This window comes from Diadema setosum, chromosome 8 (assembly GCF_964275005.1).
Source record: "Diadema setosum chromosome 8, eeDiaSeto1, whole genome shotgun sequence".
NCBI lineage: Eukaryota > Metazoa > Echinodermata > Echinoidea > Diadematoida > Diadematidae > Diadema > Diadema setosum.
The window spans coordinates 5,262,758-5,281,360 of NC_092692.1; the positions used below are offsets into that span (position 1 = coordinate 5,262,758).

Genomic DNA, 18,603 nt, shown 5'->3' on the forward strand with positions numbered 1-18,603 from the left:
GTGAACATGACGATGAACCAAGCAACTTGTTACATACTGGTACGTTAGGTTACTGAGCTGAGTAGCTAGCTCACTCACAGCTCAGAGCCTCAGAGGCCTTCAGTAGCTGCTTACCCGGCCAGAACTCTGGCGGCACATCAAGTAATGTCCGCTCCACGGAAGCAGCGCCTGTATGTAGCTCTTTCTTAAATGAGTTAATTAACAATTGCACTTTCCTGACACCATTTCGAAACACTTCAGTAGAGTTGATAACACTGCTACTGCTACAAATCAACACATTGGCTACGTATCATGCGATTCTACGAATGCAATATTTACCAATCTTAAGCCAAGCCAGAAGACACCCTATTTTAAATGATCCGGCCCCCTGTCTCCCCGATTTGCCCGAAAAACGAACGAGATCTGAGTCAAACTATTTTTGCTTAGACTTTAACCTAGTTGCTTAGGTATTTTCTTTTTTTTTCTAAACAAATAATAAGAAAGTAATGGATATTTACTGGATAAAAAACAACAAAACAAGTAAGATGATGGTAGAAATGATAATTTCTGAAGTCAAAATGAAGTCATGGTGATTTAAATGGTAATAATTTCATTACCTTTCTCCCTTTTCCCCAAATAACGGCTGGTGATTTCTCGACATACCACACTATTGCGTCACGAGATACTGTAGTACTCAGCGGATGTGTGTGTACCCGTCGAGTCACGTATAATAGTACTATCCTTCATAGACACACCGTACACACACCATTGGTACACTACGATATCTACAGTATATACACGAATTGGCTTCTCAAACCGGTGTCACGAAGAGATGGCGTACGCGGTTAGAGCATCTGCTTCGAGGGTAATTTTAGCATTATATTTGCAGTTTTGTAGCTGTATACTTTAAATGGTGGCGTGTGTAGTTAGTGGAGAGCACCAAAATTTACTAGATGACAGTACTTAGACAAATATTTGAGTAATAACAGCGTAGTTGGAGAGACAAATTTTGCTGGTTTGTCGTGTGTGTTCTGTGACTGTGTGGTACTACCGTAGAGTACAGTAGTGGAATGAGAGGAACGTGCTTAGCACTGGCCGTGGCCAGCGCAGTGGCGCAGCTGCAAACATGTGCAGTGAATTGTGAACAGTGAGTCACAGTGCAGTGCCAGTACAGTGTGCATTGTGTTACTGTTGCTTCAGTTCTGTCCCTTCCAGCCGGCCGGTATCATGAGTATTGCATTGATATCAGATACTGTAAAAGTGGATAATTTCGCGCTACTAATTTTTCATGCCCCTCGGGGTAAGAAGAGTTATGCACATTTTTAGTTCCGTGGAATCAAGACAACTAATAATGGAGCATGGCAAGCAAAAATGTGACGGCGACAACGGTTTTACTTAGGCAAAAGTCGGGAATTTTGAAAATTCATTTTTTCACTGAATCACATTGCCCATTTCCTAAGCTTTGCATTGAATGATATAAAACACTTGTATTCTTCGGCACCATAAGTGGGCATAGAAAGAGAAATAAAATGCACTTTTTAAGTTGTTAGCCTGACAAAATTGCGAGAAAACAGGCTTTGAAGATTCACCTCTTTCTCAAAGACAATGTCCGAGCGGCGATGCGAGGGGAGAATCACCCATCTGTACGATGGTGCCAATCGATGTTAATCCCCGCCTCTAGCAACCACATCGCCTTCTGATTGGCTTACTGAGAGAGTCAAATTTCCCGGGCACCTTCCTGGGAGCTCAGCGTATGGAGCCGAAAAACAATGCGTTTCGCTTGGGTTTGTTTACCAGTACGTCTTTCAAGATGGCGAATACGATAATTGCACGTATGGTGTACATGTACATGACGTGTATGGTGCACGTATTACGCAATGGCATCCACACGCCATGACTGTGCAATGTGCATTATGTAACAGGAGCGGTGGCGAATCCACACATTTACAAATCGCGTTTTCATTGTGGTTAATTTGTCTTTATCATTGGCGACCCCTTTGAAAGCAGAATTGCTAGTGCTGGCGAGGGTCATGCTTAAATAAAAAAAAAAAGAAGAACACGACTCGTTAGTTTGGTGCGATTTTGACGTGTAATATTTGAATATAATTGGTCACATGTGACTGCTCCTTTCCTCTTATCTGCCTTCCATTGAGTCAGTCTGCTGTCCCACTACATGTACATAGACACATTTGAGAATATTTAGTTTTCTTTTCACACGATTATGTCACGCTACACGATTTTTGTTTCACTTCCGTTGTCGAACATTGCGGTAGAATAGTTTGGACAGAAAGCCAAACGAAGAGCACGCACTACAGAGTGAGCGAGCGAGCGTATAAACCACTATATAGCAAGAACAATGGAGCATGTAATCGTGCACGCGTGGAAAAAGCATTTCCCACACGCTGCAATTAGTGTCTCCGAAAGCCGAATTATGTAAATGTATGCGACGCACCAGCCAATGGCATGCGAGACCTGCGAGACCTGCTGAGACTACGTCTCTTGTACCCTCGTCTGGCTTCATGGAATCCCCTCCTATCTTTGGAGGATGGCCGCAAAATAAAAAAAAAATGATTCATATAGAGATTTAGCTGTTCTTTTGCATTTTTTGCGGATACTATCACACTCTGACTCTTGGTCTGAGCTGAGCTTGTGTCGTGGGGTGTGAAAGTGAAACATCTCGCAAGAGAATAATGTATTTCTCAATTTTTTGTGCTTGATTCGCACACGCTTTGAAAAGTTGATTCTGCATTTTTGATAGCAAAATTTGGGATTTTGGATGGATTTTTGTAGGTGACTAATTCAGTGCCAGTATGTGAAATGATGTGATTTAGTGTAAATTGTGAGAATAGAATTTGCTGGCTTGTGTAAAGTTGTGATGTAATATTTGTAGTGATTAAGTGACTGAACTTCAGTAGGTGAATCAATTGAGCAAAATACCTTTATAAACAACTCGGAGCTTTCAAATTCACACTTATTTGCTAGTGGAGCATATTTGATCATTTCAATTTTGTATTTCATATATGTTCAGCCAATGTGATGTGTATAGATTGTCCAAGACAAAGGGCAAGCATATAATGCAAAACATATGTGTCACATTTCTATTTAATTTCTCTCTGTTTTTGTTTAGGTGAAGGCCCTCATGGCTGCCGGCCTTCGGGCCAGGCTGTTTCAGACTTCAGCAGCAGCAAGTCAAGTAAGTCTGATTTCCCTATTGATTATTGTGTGTTTGATAGTATTTGCTGGGTCTATCCCAAACAGTAATACAAAGGAAAGAAAAGAGGGTTGAGCAGCTGCTATTCATAGCAGCAGAAATGGCAGCTGGTTACCCTGATCTTGTTAAAGTCTGATGTGCAGCTGACTTTTTAAATGGGAATTATAGGTCTTTGGATTTATACCCGTCTGTTTTGATAGCAATAAACCCAATCTATGTATCTATCTATCCATTCATCTCTATGGTATGTGTAGTGAAATATTACCCTGTCTTTATGTTGAAATGCTAACTTTTTTTTTTTTTTGTGCACAAAAGTTAGGTTTCTTTGAATCTTGTCAGTGATTATATGTCTTTATGTTGTCTGATATTTGTGAAAAAAAGATCAGTAATGAAATATTTACATTGAAGCCATGAAGGAGGACTTTGATATACAACTAATGTTTCAAACTGCTTGTTTCATGTACTCTGGACAGCAAGTTTACCAGCATTTGAATACTTTCCTTCCAGCTTTGTAATGAGGTTCAAGGAAATGCTGTTTAAGTAATGGCATTTATGCATATTCAAGCGTGATCATAATTAAAAAAAAAAGCAAACAAATTGCAATCTTTTGAAACATTTGGTATGCTCCCTGTGCTATTTCTCTAATGCAAGAAACTGCTTTTCGTGTCCATGGTGCAATACAGGTGGCCATGAGCAAATTTGAGCAAGATAAATTCATCAACTATGACAAAGTGGAAGCAAATCTAACAATCGTCAAGGACAGGCTACAGCGACCCCTCACACTCAGCGAGAAGATTGTCTATGGCCATCTGGACAACCCCAAGGAACAGGTAAGACCAACCTCACCTCCCAACCTCATCATGTCTTCAGAGATATTGAGTGTTTAGTGGGGCAAGATGTCTGTGTTTCATGTAGATTGCATAAGCAGTGAACTTTCCTGCAGTCTTGCTGTTGCAATTGATTGACAAATTGCCTGATTGATGAATTGCCATTCATTGACGTAAGAAAGCACTGAATTAATCAGTGTTTTAATAGTAGCCATGATAAAAAAAGATTTGTCAGTCTATTGCCATAAAAACAATTCAATGCAAGAATTTCATTGATTTGAACTTTGCCATTGCTGGTGTTGAAGCAAGGCATCACTGACCATGCTCAAGTGTACAGCATCAATGTATGTCTATGTACATGATTATCAAAATTTGATCCCCAAATCTCCTGTTTTATACAGAACCCAATCCACTGTGCTGCAGTGCCCCAAAATGAAGGAAAACTGTGCCTCACCAAATGAAGTAAACATTTTCTAACTGCCTGCAGTAATAGAAACTATGTATAAAACTATTGCTGTTTTTCTCTTGCTCTAATCTTTGTGGTTTTTGTTTTGGATTACAGGATATCAAGCGGGGTGAGTCGTACCTCAAGTTGAGACCGGACCGAGTTGCAATGCAGGATGCCACAGCTCAGATGGCTATGCTCCAGTTCATCTCCAGTGGGCTACCCAAGGTGAGTGACCGAGTAACCATTATTCTCTTTGACATTGACGTCCTTCCTCCACCCAAACGATCATGATTTGTGTCCATGTGAGTGCTAAGGCAATTATTAGTAGGGTACAGCCAAACAGCTGAGAGCATTGAAATTTGTGCTTGTGTAGATATTGCATGTTAATGACAATTCCTGCTCAGATGTTCTGGTCTTCTTTATCCAGGGTAGCCTCTTCAGTGTTGCCACTGCTTTACCAGAGGGCCTTGCCGTTATCATTACCCTAGCATTAATAGATACCCATTAATACACCTAGGTCGAGAGGGACATAGTGGTGGGTAAAGACATCTTGTCCAAGGATGTAAACACTTGGCGGGAATTGAACTTGTGTCCTCCGATTGGGAGTCGGGAGTCTTATCCACTATGCCACAGTGCCCCCAGGTGGAATGTTAAAGAGACGGTTTTTCCACCATGGGCATGAGTTTGGGCATTTTAGTCACTCCATTGATACTATAGTTACTGTGACTTTACAATACTGCTGACCATTTGTGAAAAGGGCCCAATCTTTTTTTTATTTTTTATTTTTATGATGCACAGTTTTAAGTTGCTGATCATGGCAGCTGTATTTGTCATGAGAATAGAAGTGGTCTCGTTGAAGATATTTGAAACAGTCAGACATCAGTATCAGCAAGCATCAAACAAACAGACCATGATTATGAGTTCTATCATTTACTTCAGTCCATTTTGTTTCTTTTGTTGGATTTTGCATTGATGTGCTAGGATTGGCAAGACTCACCTGATGAGTCTTAATCCAGGGCCCTTGTCAACAGGGCCAAATTTTGTTCGTAAAGTTGAATGAGGCTTGAAATTCAAGTGTTGTGAAACGGGTCTTGAAATTCATTTTGCAGTCTCAGTGACTCTATGTTGCTTTTCTCTCTGTCTGTCTAGGTTGCAGTGCCATCCACCATCCACTGTGATCATCTCATTGAGGCCCAAGTTGGAGGAGACCAAGATTTAGCCAGGGCGAAGGTACATCTTTCTTCTTCTAATATCACTATGTTGTATTTTTGTCCATCCTGTAGAAATCCTCACTGGACTGCTGTTGAAATTTCAACTACAAAATCTATCATTCTTGTTGATGATGGGAAAACATAGGGTAAAGAAGTATGAACCCAAGGGATTGTGAATTATGAGTGTCATATCTGCTAGTACCTAAAACCCTTGCAAGGTTTTGATATAAATGCGGTCTTCAGAGAGAATCTGCTAAAACAAGTTTGTATTCAAAATGGTATGGATTTGTCAAACCAGCCAAATTCAAAAAATTGCTTCAGACTATGATATGCTTCATGTCAGAACATGACAAGATAAATCCCTGAACCAGTTCTTTTCAAACTGAACTCCATACAATTGCAAACTTACACTGAAAAAACACTGCACGGGGGGGGGGGGGGGGGGGGGGGGGGTAGATTCCGCCCCCCCCCCCTGAGATCTCGGCCATCGGTGGTGCGATCGCGATGAAATTTTGCATGCGTGAGACCCGCGTCATAATCTACAAGATTGTGTTCTAAGATTTTTTGAAACAATCAATTTCTAATTTTAATTAATTAATTATGCAAATTAAGCTCAAGGTGATATTTTAGCTTAATTAAAAGCATTGAGAGTCTAATTTTTGATCTGTAAATCTGTTTTAGCATATTCAACAATTGTACATCACAAAAACTTTCAAAACTCATTTCAATTCTTATGTATTTTATTGTTTTAGAATTTCTTATGTATTTTTTTGTTTTTCAACTTTTGTTTTTTCTTTGTTTTTTTCATTGGAAATTGTCACTGACCACTTTTCTACCATAATTAGCACAAAATTAATCAATGAAAGTGATTAATTGTAAAAATAATCAGGTTTTTATGCCTTTCATGACAGAGCACTGTTTTCCATAGGAAATGTACACAAAATCACAAAATTGTGCCCGTTTTGGAGCGACATTCCGTTACAAAAATGGGCGTGGCTTCGCAAAAGTATGCGCGGACGTTGCAAATTTGGTCTCAAAAGTTGCGCGAGACTTGAACGAAGGAAGTCAAGAAGCCTCGCGATGAGGCCTTCTCGCGTTACAGAATTATAGCGCGAAACGTCGAGGGGGGGCGGATTCCCCCCCCCCCCCCCCCCCGGTCCTTTTAGGGTTAAGATGTAACCTTTTGTTTTAATTTGACATTTCTCCTTCAGGTGTCCCAGAATCTAACTTGTGTAGTAATACATTTTAGTAATGCTGGTACTTTCACAAAGCCATTTGCAATGTAATGATTCCATGTATTACAATGCTCTGAGATGCATTTGCTGGTACTTCTGATGGCAACTTGACAGATCTAGAATGATGTAAACATACTTTTATCAGCTCACTGTTATAGTTCTTGTGGTATATTCCCACCCCACTATCAACAATACCCCATCCCCAACCTTTTTATTGAATTAAGAGGGCAGCATGGCTTTTGGTCATTTGTTATTGTTGGCTGCAAATATGTAGATGTGTATTGGTATATACTTCAGTGATTAAATGCATTTTGAGGAAATGTATATGTGCATTGTACATTACTGGTGTGGCCAATCTGGGCTTTGTCATTTATAGTGTAGCAGTCCATTGTAATCAATATCAACTCGCTTTTGCTTTGAGTCAGTTTTACAACTCACTTTTACTTTTAGTCAGTTTTACCTAAAATGATTATAAAAGCCAAATCGTGTAGAGAGGAAATGAAACATTTGTTGTCTGAAGTCTTTTCATCACTGTAAATATGTGCAGACAAAATATTGCCAAGGTGTCATCATATATTTGTGTATATTCACAATATTTTCTGGTTGCTGTGGTAGGAGCTGAACAAAGAGGTCTACAACTTCCTCTCCACGGCTGGTGCAAAGTACGGTGTTGGCTTCTGGAAGCCAGGCAGTGGTATCATCCATCAGGTAAGGGCAAAGAGTTGAACAGAAGGATGTAAAGCGAGCGGGATGTTTACAAACTTTGACCTTGCTTTGACTATTGGTACTGCAGTGTAGTGGAAATGGAAGCAATGTATGTTATTGTGTTGTTCACGCCTGCTGGAGATAAAAAATGTAATTCTGGTTTTCCTGTTGCCTAAGAGTTAAAATTATGTAAGGTATCATAATGATATAAACAAATACAAATGAAACAAATGATAATGACAGTGAAACAAAGTTCACTTACACACACATTTAAGCATTAGCATGCATTTTCTCCTTTTATGTTAGATGTTGCCAGTTAATAGTATATCATAAGAAATTATTGATCTGTCTGATAGGAACATTTCTTGAAAAGTTTTGTGTGGTATTTCTATGAGAAAAACAAAGCACCAGGAACAGCATAACATGTTTATCAATAGAATCAACATCTTGAATTAAAAGTTCAATCACACATGTATTTATCAATTGCATGGAGGCATGTCTATTAATGGAGTAATGGCCTGAATGTTGTGACGTACTGGATGATAGCATCCACATGGTGACCACTGAAATTCCCTCTCTGCCCAGTCTTTACATGCTTGCATGTTGACTGGTACCATGCACTGAGGAGTTCATGATAGTGTCACCAAGATGAAGGGAGACTGGTGATCAGATTTCACAGTCTGAAGACAAGCTCTCGTGCATGTGTGTGAGTGCATGCGATGGCTGTGAAAGATGAGGAACCAGTCCAAGGGTAGCTTCAGGTGTAGGTTGTGTGACCCACAGACCATGGGCAACCTATGTATGCTGCTGCCTACATTCAATGCTTCTTTTTAATGTGTTTCCCCTCTGTCTGCTGTTGGGCCTTTTCTACTTTCCTTCTATACCCTTTAAATCTTTAAAGCTGATCCATATTTTGCCAAATTCTACACATCAATATTCTCAGCAGATGTGATTAACAACAACAACCACTACAAAGGTTTTGAGTAAAATAGAGAAGAAACACTCCTTATTAGTTTTGGAGCGGGACTTGCAATTCATGACGTGTGTTGATGACTCATTTATCAACGAGATAGGTATGAGTGAATTGGATTGCGTGTGTAATAGATTTAGGATGTGTTGCATTTTTTCTATAACAGTGTAGTACAAAATGTACCATTTGATACTGAGTTGCAGTGTTTTATGTGGTCGATACCAACGTGGTCAATTTATTTTGTTTTTGTTTTGCATTTTTCAAATCTGCCTGACACTTGACTTGATCATGGTCTGTGTACATGTGCAATCAACATGATTATAATGTACTGTAAGAGTGGATATTTTTGCGAAAATAATTCTTCGCGCTCGGCTGAGTAAGATGAAATTGTCCTACTTTTATTTTCGCTCCAGCTTCTGGTTGTGCAAAATTTCTGCGCCGCGAAAATGTCCACTTTTACAGTAATGACGTCGTTGCCTCTTTTACAAACTAAAGTGGCATAAATGCTGCCATAGAGTCTGGATGATATTTGAAATCAAGGGAGTATGGCATCCAGGCTGGATATTAAAGATGGAAATACAATTATGACCTATCTTTCTGCTTTTAGGTCCGATGACAATATTAGAGGTAAAAAAAAAAATATCAGTGTGTAGGTGAAATTAAAAAATGAATGTGTGAAAAACAAAATCAAAATAAAATTACCCTTCCTGCCAGTGTGAGGTGCCAAGGGTATCAAATAATCATGATTAGCTTGATGGGCTTTCAGTGCATGCAAATTTTGTCTAGTTTTCATGCCTATAAAAGCAAAATGGGCATCAATAAATAATAGCGCTTTTGAGCGAGGCGACAAACCCAACAACAAAAAGTATGAAAGTCCAAAAAGCCTGGTACCAGCTATAAAGTACAGTCTGTACTTCATATCTTTTGTATTAAGACGGTTTCACGAGTTGATAAGTTGTTGATAGAAAAACCGTAGCCACAAAATGAGAAATTGAGTGTGACCCCTTTCCAAGAAGCAAAGTTAGCAATTTCCCACTTCAATAATGATGGTAAGTTGCATTTGTATTTTCCATTACAGGAGGAAAATATATTATGTTTGTATGTTGGTAATGGCTATGCAAATATCAGTTCACTTTACAAACTTTGTGAAAATGAAACCACTGTGAAATACATGGTGTGTACAGTAAAGAAAGTCTAACTGCATTCATGCTGTCTTGCCTGAAATATGACATTTATATACCAGTATTGAAGGATGCGGGTACAGAATTCTAGTTCATATCACAATGATAATTCCCCGTGGCTTGAACACCCCTATTTGCCCAATAGATCATCCTGGAGAATTACGCATTCCCTGGTGTTCTGCTGATTGGCACAGACAGCCACACTCCCAATGGAGGGGGGTTAGGAGGGGTCTGCATCGGCGTTGGTGGGGCGGACGCTGTCGATGTGATGGCTGATATTCCGTGGGAACTCAAGTGTCCAAAGGTAAGTGAGGAATTGAGGTTATCGATTCTAGCTTGAAGTGCCTAGATATTAACAGATTTGACTTGAAGGAAAGCTAGTGACATCTACTTTGATTTGAATTGCCTTCCACAAATATCATGAGCTGAAGCATTTGCTTTACTGCCACATTGTTGGATGTGGATAGACTACAGAGACTGAAGCTGTACCTTGGAGATGATGGACTAGATTCTGGATAACAAGAGATACTGAAGATGGTGGCACGCAAAATGCTCACACTGCTACTTGTACATTAGTTTGGTGTTGGGTGCAGTGTGCTCTGTGCTTTTTGCTATGAGAAGTGAGTGGATCACAAAAGCTATCTCGGAAAGCACTGCACAAAGTGAAAATTTGACATCTGGATACATTGTAAGGCTAGAATTGAAAGTGAGAAATATTTTGGGCCTCCCACATTGTAGCTTACAAGAGGTCAAATCAATGACCAGTTAGTAAGATATCAATTACAGTCCTTGATTTTGATTTGCCTATTAGATTTTGTTTTTCTTTACATGTGAGTTGTTATTTGTCTATTGCACAAAATAGTGGTCTTTACATTTTTGCTTTTACTGTCTCTCAGGTCATTGGTGTCCACTTGACTGGTCAGCTGAGTGGATGGACATCACCAAAAGGTAAGCCGTCATATTTTGCATCGCAATATGCTGTTTTAAAAATTGATATACTGCTATATCAACTTAATGGATGTGGTTTAGATGGACCTTGACTACTTTGTTCTCTAACAACAATTTTGATGTGAAATAGTATGTGATTGAAATGTCATGACATCTGCACATACTGCTCAGTTTGCAAACTCGTTATGCATTTTTAATTTTTTTAGGCAATTGATTTTATTCCATAAACTGGGTATTTTTATGCCCCAAATGATTGATTTATCATTTTAACTCATTGAGGACGGGCCAATTTTGCTACAACACGCATTTCCCACAGACACCTGCCCGAGCATACTTGGGACTCGTCCTCAACAGGTTAAGGAAAGTTCTCAAATTGTTTCGAAGGAACTTTGATGTAGTAGATGTGAGAATCATTCATGACATAACATGTCCATGACAGGTTGCATTATGATACTTTCTATCAGTGTAATAATATCTAGCAACCCTGTACAAAACAGCAAGGCCTTGTGGACTGTGTACCCTTCATAAACTACTTATATTGTGTATGAGTACTTGAGATAAGACATGAAAAAGTAAATATGCTCACATGAATGATGAATAGTGCTATATCAAATTGGATATTGATCATTTGATATTGAATGTTTATAATTTAAAGGCAGATTTTAAAGATATCTAGTCATATGTATTCATGTATGAAATAGCATTTATGTGGTCAGAGAGTTCAACTGTAAAACTATAGATTTATTTATTTTCAATCCCCGAGAGAGTGGTCTCCAAGTACTTACGCAAGCATTTATTTAGATTGCATGTGTCTCATAGTAGCCGAAGATTCTCAAAATGTGATTTGAATTTGAACAGTTAATACATCTCTGAGCTGATTAATCAATGTTGCTGTGCCAAGGTGGGGTTGTTCGATTCTGTTTACATATTTTCAGTCAGCTGTATTTCCTTTGATGGGTTTACTATGCAAACTATTTCAATACATTCATAAAGCAATCACTGAACAAATGTGATTACATACTCCAACTAGAATCAGATAGCACTTAACACAACCTTTGACTCATGTGGACTTTCAAATGTCTGGCTTGATATGTTCATTGTGTTTCTGTTTACATTCTGTGGTGCACTGAGAGAAAGATTGAGTAGCTGTTTCATCAGGAACTACAGTGGAAATTTTTGTTCACTGCATTGATTGCATCAGAAGTTATTCACATGATATGTGTGAATTAGTAATGCCATGTGAATGACCTCTGATGACATGTTATGTGTGTATTAGTAATGCCAGCATATAGGTAATGATGCTTTTTTCCCCCCAGCCCATTAGTGGGAATTTCTTCTGTTCTGTAGCTCTACAATATGAGTGCTTGTCTCATCAAGGGCACAAATGTTAATGGAGCACCATTTGATTGCACCTTTGAGAGCACTTTCTGTAAACAAATTTGAGTGTCCTTTGTAGAGATACCAACTTTTTTTTTTTTTTTTTTTTTTTGGGGGGGGGGGGGTGATTTTGGCAGTATTTTGTAAGTCTGCTTTTTGCCCCAAGTACTGCAGATTTAATTGAAATAGTGCTGTTTTTCTCAAATTGTATAACTACACATGTCTAATGCAGGAACATTAAAAAATACTGTTTTTCCAACCAAAAAGATTCCTTTCAGTCCTCAGAATACTGCAGTGCTGTTGGAATCCCTGCCTGTGATGTACAATAATAATTGTAAAGCACTTTATCCCCACTTGTTCTTGTGTTTTTTTTTTTCCTACCAGATGTCATTCTCAAAGTGGCAGGCATTCTAACAGTCAAGGGAGGCACAGGAGCCATTGTGGAGTACTTTGGACCTGGCGTTGATTCTATCTCCTGCACAGGTATGAAAAACCAAAAACAAACTACCACCAAAAAACTACTGTTCCTCCAAAGTGCTAAGAACTAACTGATGTAAAAGAAATCATTGAAATATACGTTGTGCATGCCTGAATTAATAATACTTGGTTTCTTATAAAAGATAGCATATGAATATAAATGAAAATTTATAAAACAAATAATGCGCAAAACGCAATGGAACTTTAAGCAAAAGATGGCCACATGAACATTTCTCTAGTTCGAATATGTGCGACTTTTGAATTTTCATTCATATTCATACAGTTTAGCTACATTGTAGAAATAGATATGCTGTGCCATTAATGAGTGGGAAAAGTGTTGAAATTTCAGCAGAAATAATAGTAAGGATTTTCATCTGATGAGAATGTCTGCAAAGCTGTGACACCAGACTTCCGTTGCTTCCTAGGTATGGGCACCATCTGCAATATGGGTGCTGAAATTGGTGCCACAACATCCATCTTCCCATTCAACAAGAGGATGGAAGACTACCTGGTTGCCACTAACAGATCGGGTAAGTCTAGCCTGTGAATGTGATCTTCATCATCATCATAACCAACATCATCCATTATCATCATCCATAATCACCATCATCATATTTGTCACCATCATCTTCTTCTTCATCATCGTCATCATCTTCATCATCGTCATCATCTTCATCATCATCATCATCATCATCATCATCATCATAATCGTCATCATCATCATCATCATTCATAATCACCATTACCTCCCTTCATTTTCAAACACTAGATATATTTTAGAAATCTGGCCTTGTCTTGTTTCTGTCTTCTTTGATAAAAATGCTTTCTTTCTGTATTAGTCGTAGTTGTTAAAATGAATACTAAATATTTCAAAGTTTACTTTACTTTTGGCTGGCAGGTAAGTATAAGAATTGTTTTTTTTTTTCAGTTTTGTAACTCCATAAGTTCTTGCTTGATAGTTGGAGGCTGTGAATTATATTCTATGCAGTGCTTCACATGTGAATGATATTTTCATATTTTGCAAAAATGAGATATATGACAGTGGTCGGTTTAAATACAGAATAGGTTTTTAACATTTATTGTTTCCATTTGTACTTCTTTATGTCAAACTGGTAAATGGTTGACTGACAGAGGGAACATCAGCTATTTTGTCCTATCTAAGCTGAGTTATGAGCCCTGTCGTGTTAGGCATTTTCTATCAATAAAATCTCACAATTGCAGTCACCATGGAAACAATCAGGCAGCAACCGATCAGCTATGAGCAATGTAAGTCACTGCTGTAGTAGCTGCCAGCACCTGTACCATGATTGTAAACATTTCTATGGAAAGAGGCCCCAGGATATGCTTTGAGCAGATGTTAACCTCATCTTTGCTTGTGTTACATGGTGCCTCCAGATATTGCCAACTTGTCCAAGAAATACGCCCACATCCTGACAGCCGATCAAGGTGCGGAATACGACAGCGTCGTCGAAATCAACCTGAGTGAGGTAAGACTGTTGGGGTTATAGTGTGTTAAAGATGATATAAAGTTTTGGTACCTCAAAAGTTTCCCTGAGTTTCCTTGTCTTAGTTTGTGTTTCAGGTTAAAGTACCTTTCATATAACTAACACTGTGAGACTTACTCGCCCCAAAGTGCTCTCATGTCTTAGTAATCATGCAATAATGGTTTCGTACCAGAGCAGAGCGGGCTCTGAAAAATTCGAACGAGCCGTTGTTTTGACTCGACGCGGTACCGCGACAATCAATATACACGTATTGTACGAAACCATTATTGCATGATTACTAAGACATGAGAGCACTTTGGGGCGAGTAAGTCTCACAGTGTTAGTTACTGTACGAGCTGAAATTTTCGCGGTGGTTTTATTTTCGCGAATTTCGCGAATCGCCTTTGAACCGCGAAAATAACAACGCGCAAATAGTTACGTTCAGTTAGACCGTCGCAACCGCGAATTTAACAACACGCGCAAATGTCCTCCAATTCTCGAAAATATCTGTACGCGAAAATTTCAGCTTGTACAGTATATGAAAGGTACTTTAACCCGAAACACAAACTAAGACAAGGAAACTCAGGGGAACTTTTGAGGTACCAAAACTTTATATTATCTTTAACCCGTCAAGGACGAGTCCCAAGTATCCTTGGACTAGTGTACGAGAAATGCATGTTATTGCAAAATAAGTCCATCCTCAACGGGTTAAAGACCGATTTTGATGGTAATTCACACAACAGTTGCCACAGCAATGAGCAAGGAGATCGTGTTGCAGTGTTTGTAGAGACGAACTGAGCCAGTCCTGTTGATTTTTTCACGTGGTCTCTTCTGTCAAGAGACAAAATACTCCTTTCATAGGATTGGGCATTATATTGAAGTCATGATACAACTTTGTAATAGGGAGCTTTAGATTTTGACGCGCGGACGTTTGAGACGACGAGTGCGCTGGACGTTCTCTCCCCTGCGTCGTGTAGAAAAGTAGCTTTAGATTACGCTGAGACGCAACGTATAAAAAATAAAATCGCGCCCCCATATGATTGGTGCATGAAGTAGTTCTGTACGTTGCAAACTGTGCGGACGTAAAAATAGCCCAGTACGCATAGTGAAAAACTCAAACGACGCAAGCTAAAAATAGATCGACTTGACGCGGGCTTCTGCGCACGCTCAGAACACGTTTTTTCCCTCTGTACGTCCACGCGTCTAAAATCTAAAGCTTTCTATTAATGAGGGTAGAGAGAACGTCTTGTCACTTTTCAATTCAGCACACGATACAGATCAAGTTAAGTGCCCTGTTCACTCACATGCTCTAGAAAACATTGACACAACATCATACCAAATGCTTTTGCTTCACCTGACGTGGCTGGCAATAGTCTGTTTGTAAATGGTATCAACCAAGCAAATCTTGATATTCAAAATGAACCAGAATGCATCACAAGTAAAGATCACATGTTTAACTGCAAAATGGAATTTCAATGTGTGTGTATGTGTGTGTTCTAAATTGACCATAGAGATAGAGATCAAATTGGGTCGTGTCTTTTGTGGTCAAACATGCTTTCTCGTCTGTATAATGTTCTGATGCTGATTTCTTGAGATGCGAGTTGATGACTGTGGAAATGAGTGAGTTACAATATACATATACAAAGTTGGTCTTTTCTTTGTAAAATGAGGCATTCCATATCTTCTGAGGACCATTTTTCATTGATGTAGCTTGGAGCTCTGCCAATTATGTTTTTACTGCAATTCATGCATTACTGTTACTCAAAGAGGCGTGCAATCCTTACTCATTTCCTTCTATGAATTGATCTGATTGTCAGCTGGAACCCCACATCAATGGACCCTTCACCCCTGACCTTGCCAACCCGGTGTCAAAGGTCGGAGAAGTTGCCAAGGAGAATGGCTGGCCTCTAGACATCAGAGTCGGTAAGTGCCGCTGTTGTGTGAAAAGTAACTTGCAGATTGCATTCTGATCTTATCGGTGTCAATGTTGACCTCTTTGCTTCCAAGATCAGTGAGTGTCCAAGCAGTGCTAATTTTTGAAATGACTGGAGAGGCCTACAAATATGCTACTAGGAATCATGTGTCAATGATTCATTATGTATCTCTACTTTAGTATGAAATCAGGAGTAGATAAGATTGTGAAATACATATGTTTGAAACCTTGTGACAAAAAGTGTCCTGGACTAAATATGACCACTCCCAAATAAACAGAAATGAACAAAAAACAACAACTCACAATAACAAAACAAACACAAAAAAAGTGACAGGAAACTGGGAAAAAAAAGAGAGAAGTACAGTCAAACTCGGATACCTCGACGTCGGATAAGCCGAATATCACTTACCTCGGGGGCAACATGAAAGTCCCGATTGTTCCTATGGAGTTTCCGTGTATTAAAATTCGCGTAGCTCGAAAAAGATAACTCGAAGTTCGGTTACCTCGAAGGGAAATCTAATGTCCCGATCTTAATTAACTTATTGTTTTTCCCAGCATGTTGCTCGAATCGAAATTGCAAGCATCACTCAGCATCTCCGATTAAGCGCGCGTGGACCGCGAAGACATGTCACAAATGTTTTCACACTCGATTGTAATCTGATAATCGCGCGCCCAAAGAAATACCCGGTACACAGCTGACAAGAAAAATCCCCAACACCTACCAACACACGTACATGGTATGCACATAGCACCCGTGCCAATGGAGTGCTTACGAAAGCACTACGCGCTGCCCCATCATCTGCTTTTCTTTAACCACTGTGTTTTGATTTTTGATCGAGATAGTCATACCGTGCGCGTAGATTTCTCAACCGTCGGGGAGCACCTGCTTACGTTTTTGCCATTAATCACGCTCCACTGTCAAAACATCAATCTTCTGCGTATAGTGCCTTTTTTTAGCTATTTTTTTTTTTTTTTTTTGCCTTTCACGAAGTTTGTTTCATTTATTCTTCCCCGAGAACGCAAGCACTGAAACTTTTTTTTTTCTTCCAGCAATGCGATTATGAAAATCTGGAAGTATAGGCCGATCACAATGAAGAATAGAATACACAGGGCTCCGCACTAACTTTTATCGGGCCACCAATATCATTGATTTTTATTTTCTGGTGGTCGAAAGTAAAATCTGGTGACACACACAAAAAAAAAAAATCAGGAAAAACATTAGAAAAACTAAATCGGTCCTACTAAACATAGAAAAATTGATATTAAGCATTACTGAAGTGATACAGATGCCCATGTCTAAAACAAATGAATAGAAAATTCAATCATCTTACTCTGTGTTTTAAGATTTGACAAATAGGCGTAGAGATTATTATAAAAGTTGATGCCTATATATTTAGGAGGTCAAACTTACGTTTGAAATGAGAAAATGGGAGCATTTGCTGACATTTGTTAGCATCCGACATTTGTTTTAGCATTGTAAAAAGCCGAAAGTTACCGTTATTCATTTTTTAATGTAAAAGCAAACAACCGACATTCATTTTAGAATCATACGGAGTTTAATGCTATCCTAATCCATTTCCAAACGTGAAAGCAAACATCCGCTATTTGTTTTAGCATGTAACTGAGCGGATTAATGCCATTAATCATTTCCAAATGTTAAAGCAACAATCTGTTATCTATTTTTGCATCGTACGGAGCAGAATATTACCGTTATTCATTTCAAACATCCGACATTTATTTCATTATCGAATGGAGCCGAATGTTACTGCTGTCCACTTCCGACAGTGAAATGAATCATCTGACAATTATTTTATCATCGCACGGAGCCGAATGTTACTGTTTTTCATTTTTGAACGTCAAGGCAGACATCAGACATTTTGGACCATCAAGCGTATAGCTGAATGTTACTGATATTTATTTCGAAATGTACCATAGCAAATATCCAATATTTTTTTTATCATCGTATGGGGCAGAATGTTACTGCTATTCACTTCCAAACATGCCAAACGTAAAAGCAATCATTCGACATGTATTTTAGCATCTTCCGGAGCTGAATGTTATTGACATTTACTTTCGAACGTAAAAGCACATCTGGCATTTATTTTATCAGCGTACCGAGTTGAATATTATTGTTATTCATTTCAGAACATCAAAGCAAACATTCGACATTTATTTTAGCATCTTCCGGAGCTAAATGTTATTGCAATTTACTTTCGAACGTCAAAGCAAACATCCAGCATTTATTTTATCATCGTAAGGAGTTGAATATTATTGTTACTCTTTTCCGAACGTCAAAGCAAACATCAAACATTAATTTTACCATTAAACGCAGCTGAATGTTACTGATATTCATTTCGAAATTTAAAAGCAAACATCAGACAGTTATTTCAGCATCGTATGGACATGATGGAGCAGAATATTACTGCTATTCACTTCCGAACATAAAAACGATCATCGACATCTATTTTGGCATCTTCCGGAGCCGAATAATATTGCTATTTCCTTTCGAAAGTATAAGGAAACATCCGACATTTATTTAACCATCGTACGGAGTTTAATGTTATTGTTTTTCATTTCCAAACGTCATAGCAAAAATTCGACATTTATTTCAGCGTCT

General features: G+C 38.7%; 1 protein-coding gene across 1 annotated transcript in view; it reads left to right on the forward strand.

Annotated features, from left to right (window-relative positions):
- The first annotated feature begins 777 nt into the window (after nt 1–777).
- Nucleotides 778–18,603, forward strand: part of LOC140232346 (aconitate hydratase, mitochondrial-like) — a 32,057-nt gene continuing 14,231 nt past the window's right edge. Inside the window, exons 1-12 of the mRNA XM_072312475.1 lie at nt 778–844; nt 3,107–3,172; nt 3,874–4,020; nt 4,580–4,690; nt 5,615–5,695; nt 7,527–7,619; nt 9,913–10,071; nt 10,664–10,715; nt 12,477–12,575; nt 12,995–13,099; nt 13,965–14,056; nt 15,871–15,976. Coding sequence (XP_072168576.1) covers nt 812–844; nt 3,107–3,172; nt 3,874–4,020; nt 4,580–4,690; nt 5,615–5,695; nt 7,527–7,619; nt 9,913–10,071; nt 10,664–10,715; nt 12,477–12,575; nt 12,995–13,099; nt 13,965–14,056; nt 15,871–15,976 — 1,144 coding nt within the window. The 5' untranslated portion in view covers nt 778–811. The remainder of the gene's footprint in view (nt 845–3,106; nt 3,173–3,873; nt 4,021–4,579; nt 4,691–5,614; nt 5,696–7,526; nt 7,620–9,912; nt 10,072–10,663; nt 10,716–12,476; nt 12,576–12,994; nt 13,100–13,964; nt 14,057–15,870; nt 15,977–18,603) is intronic.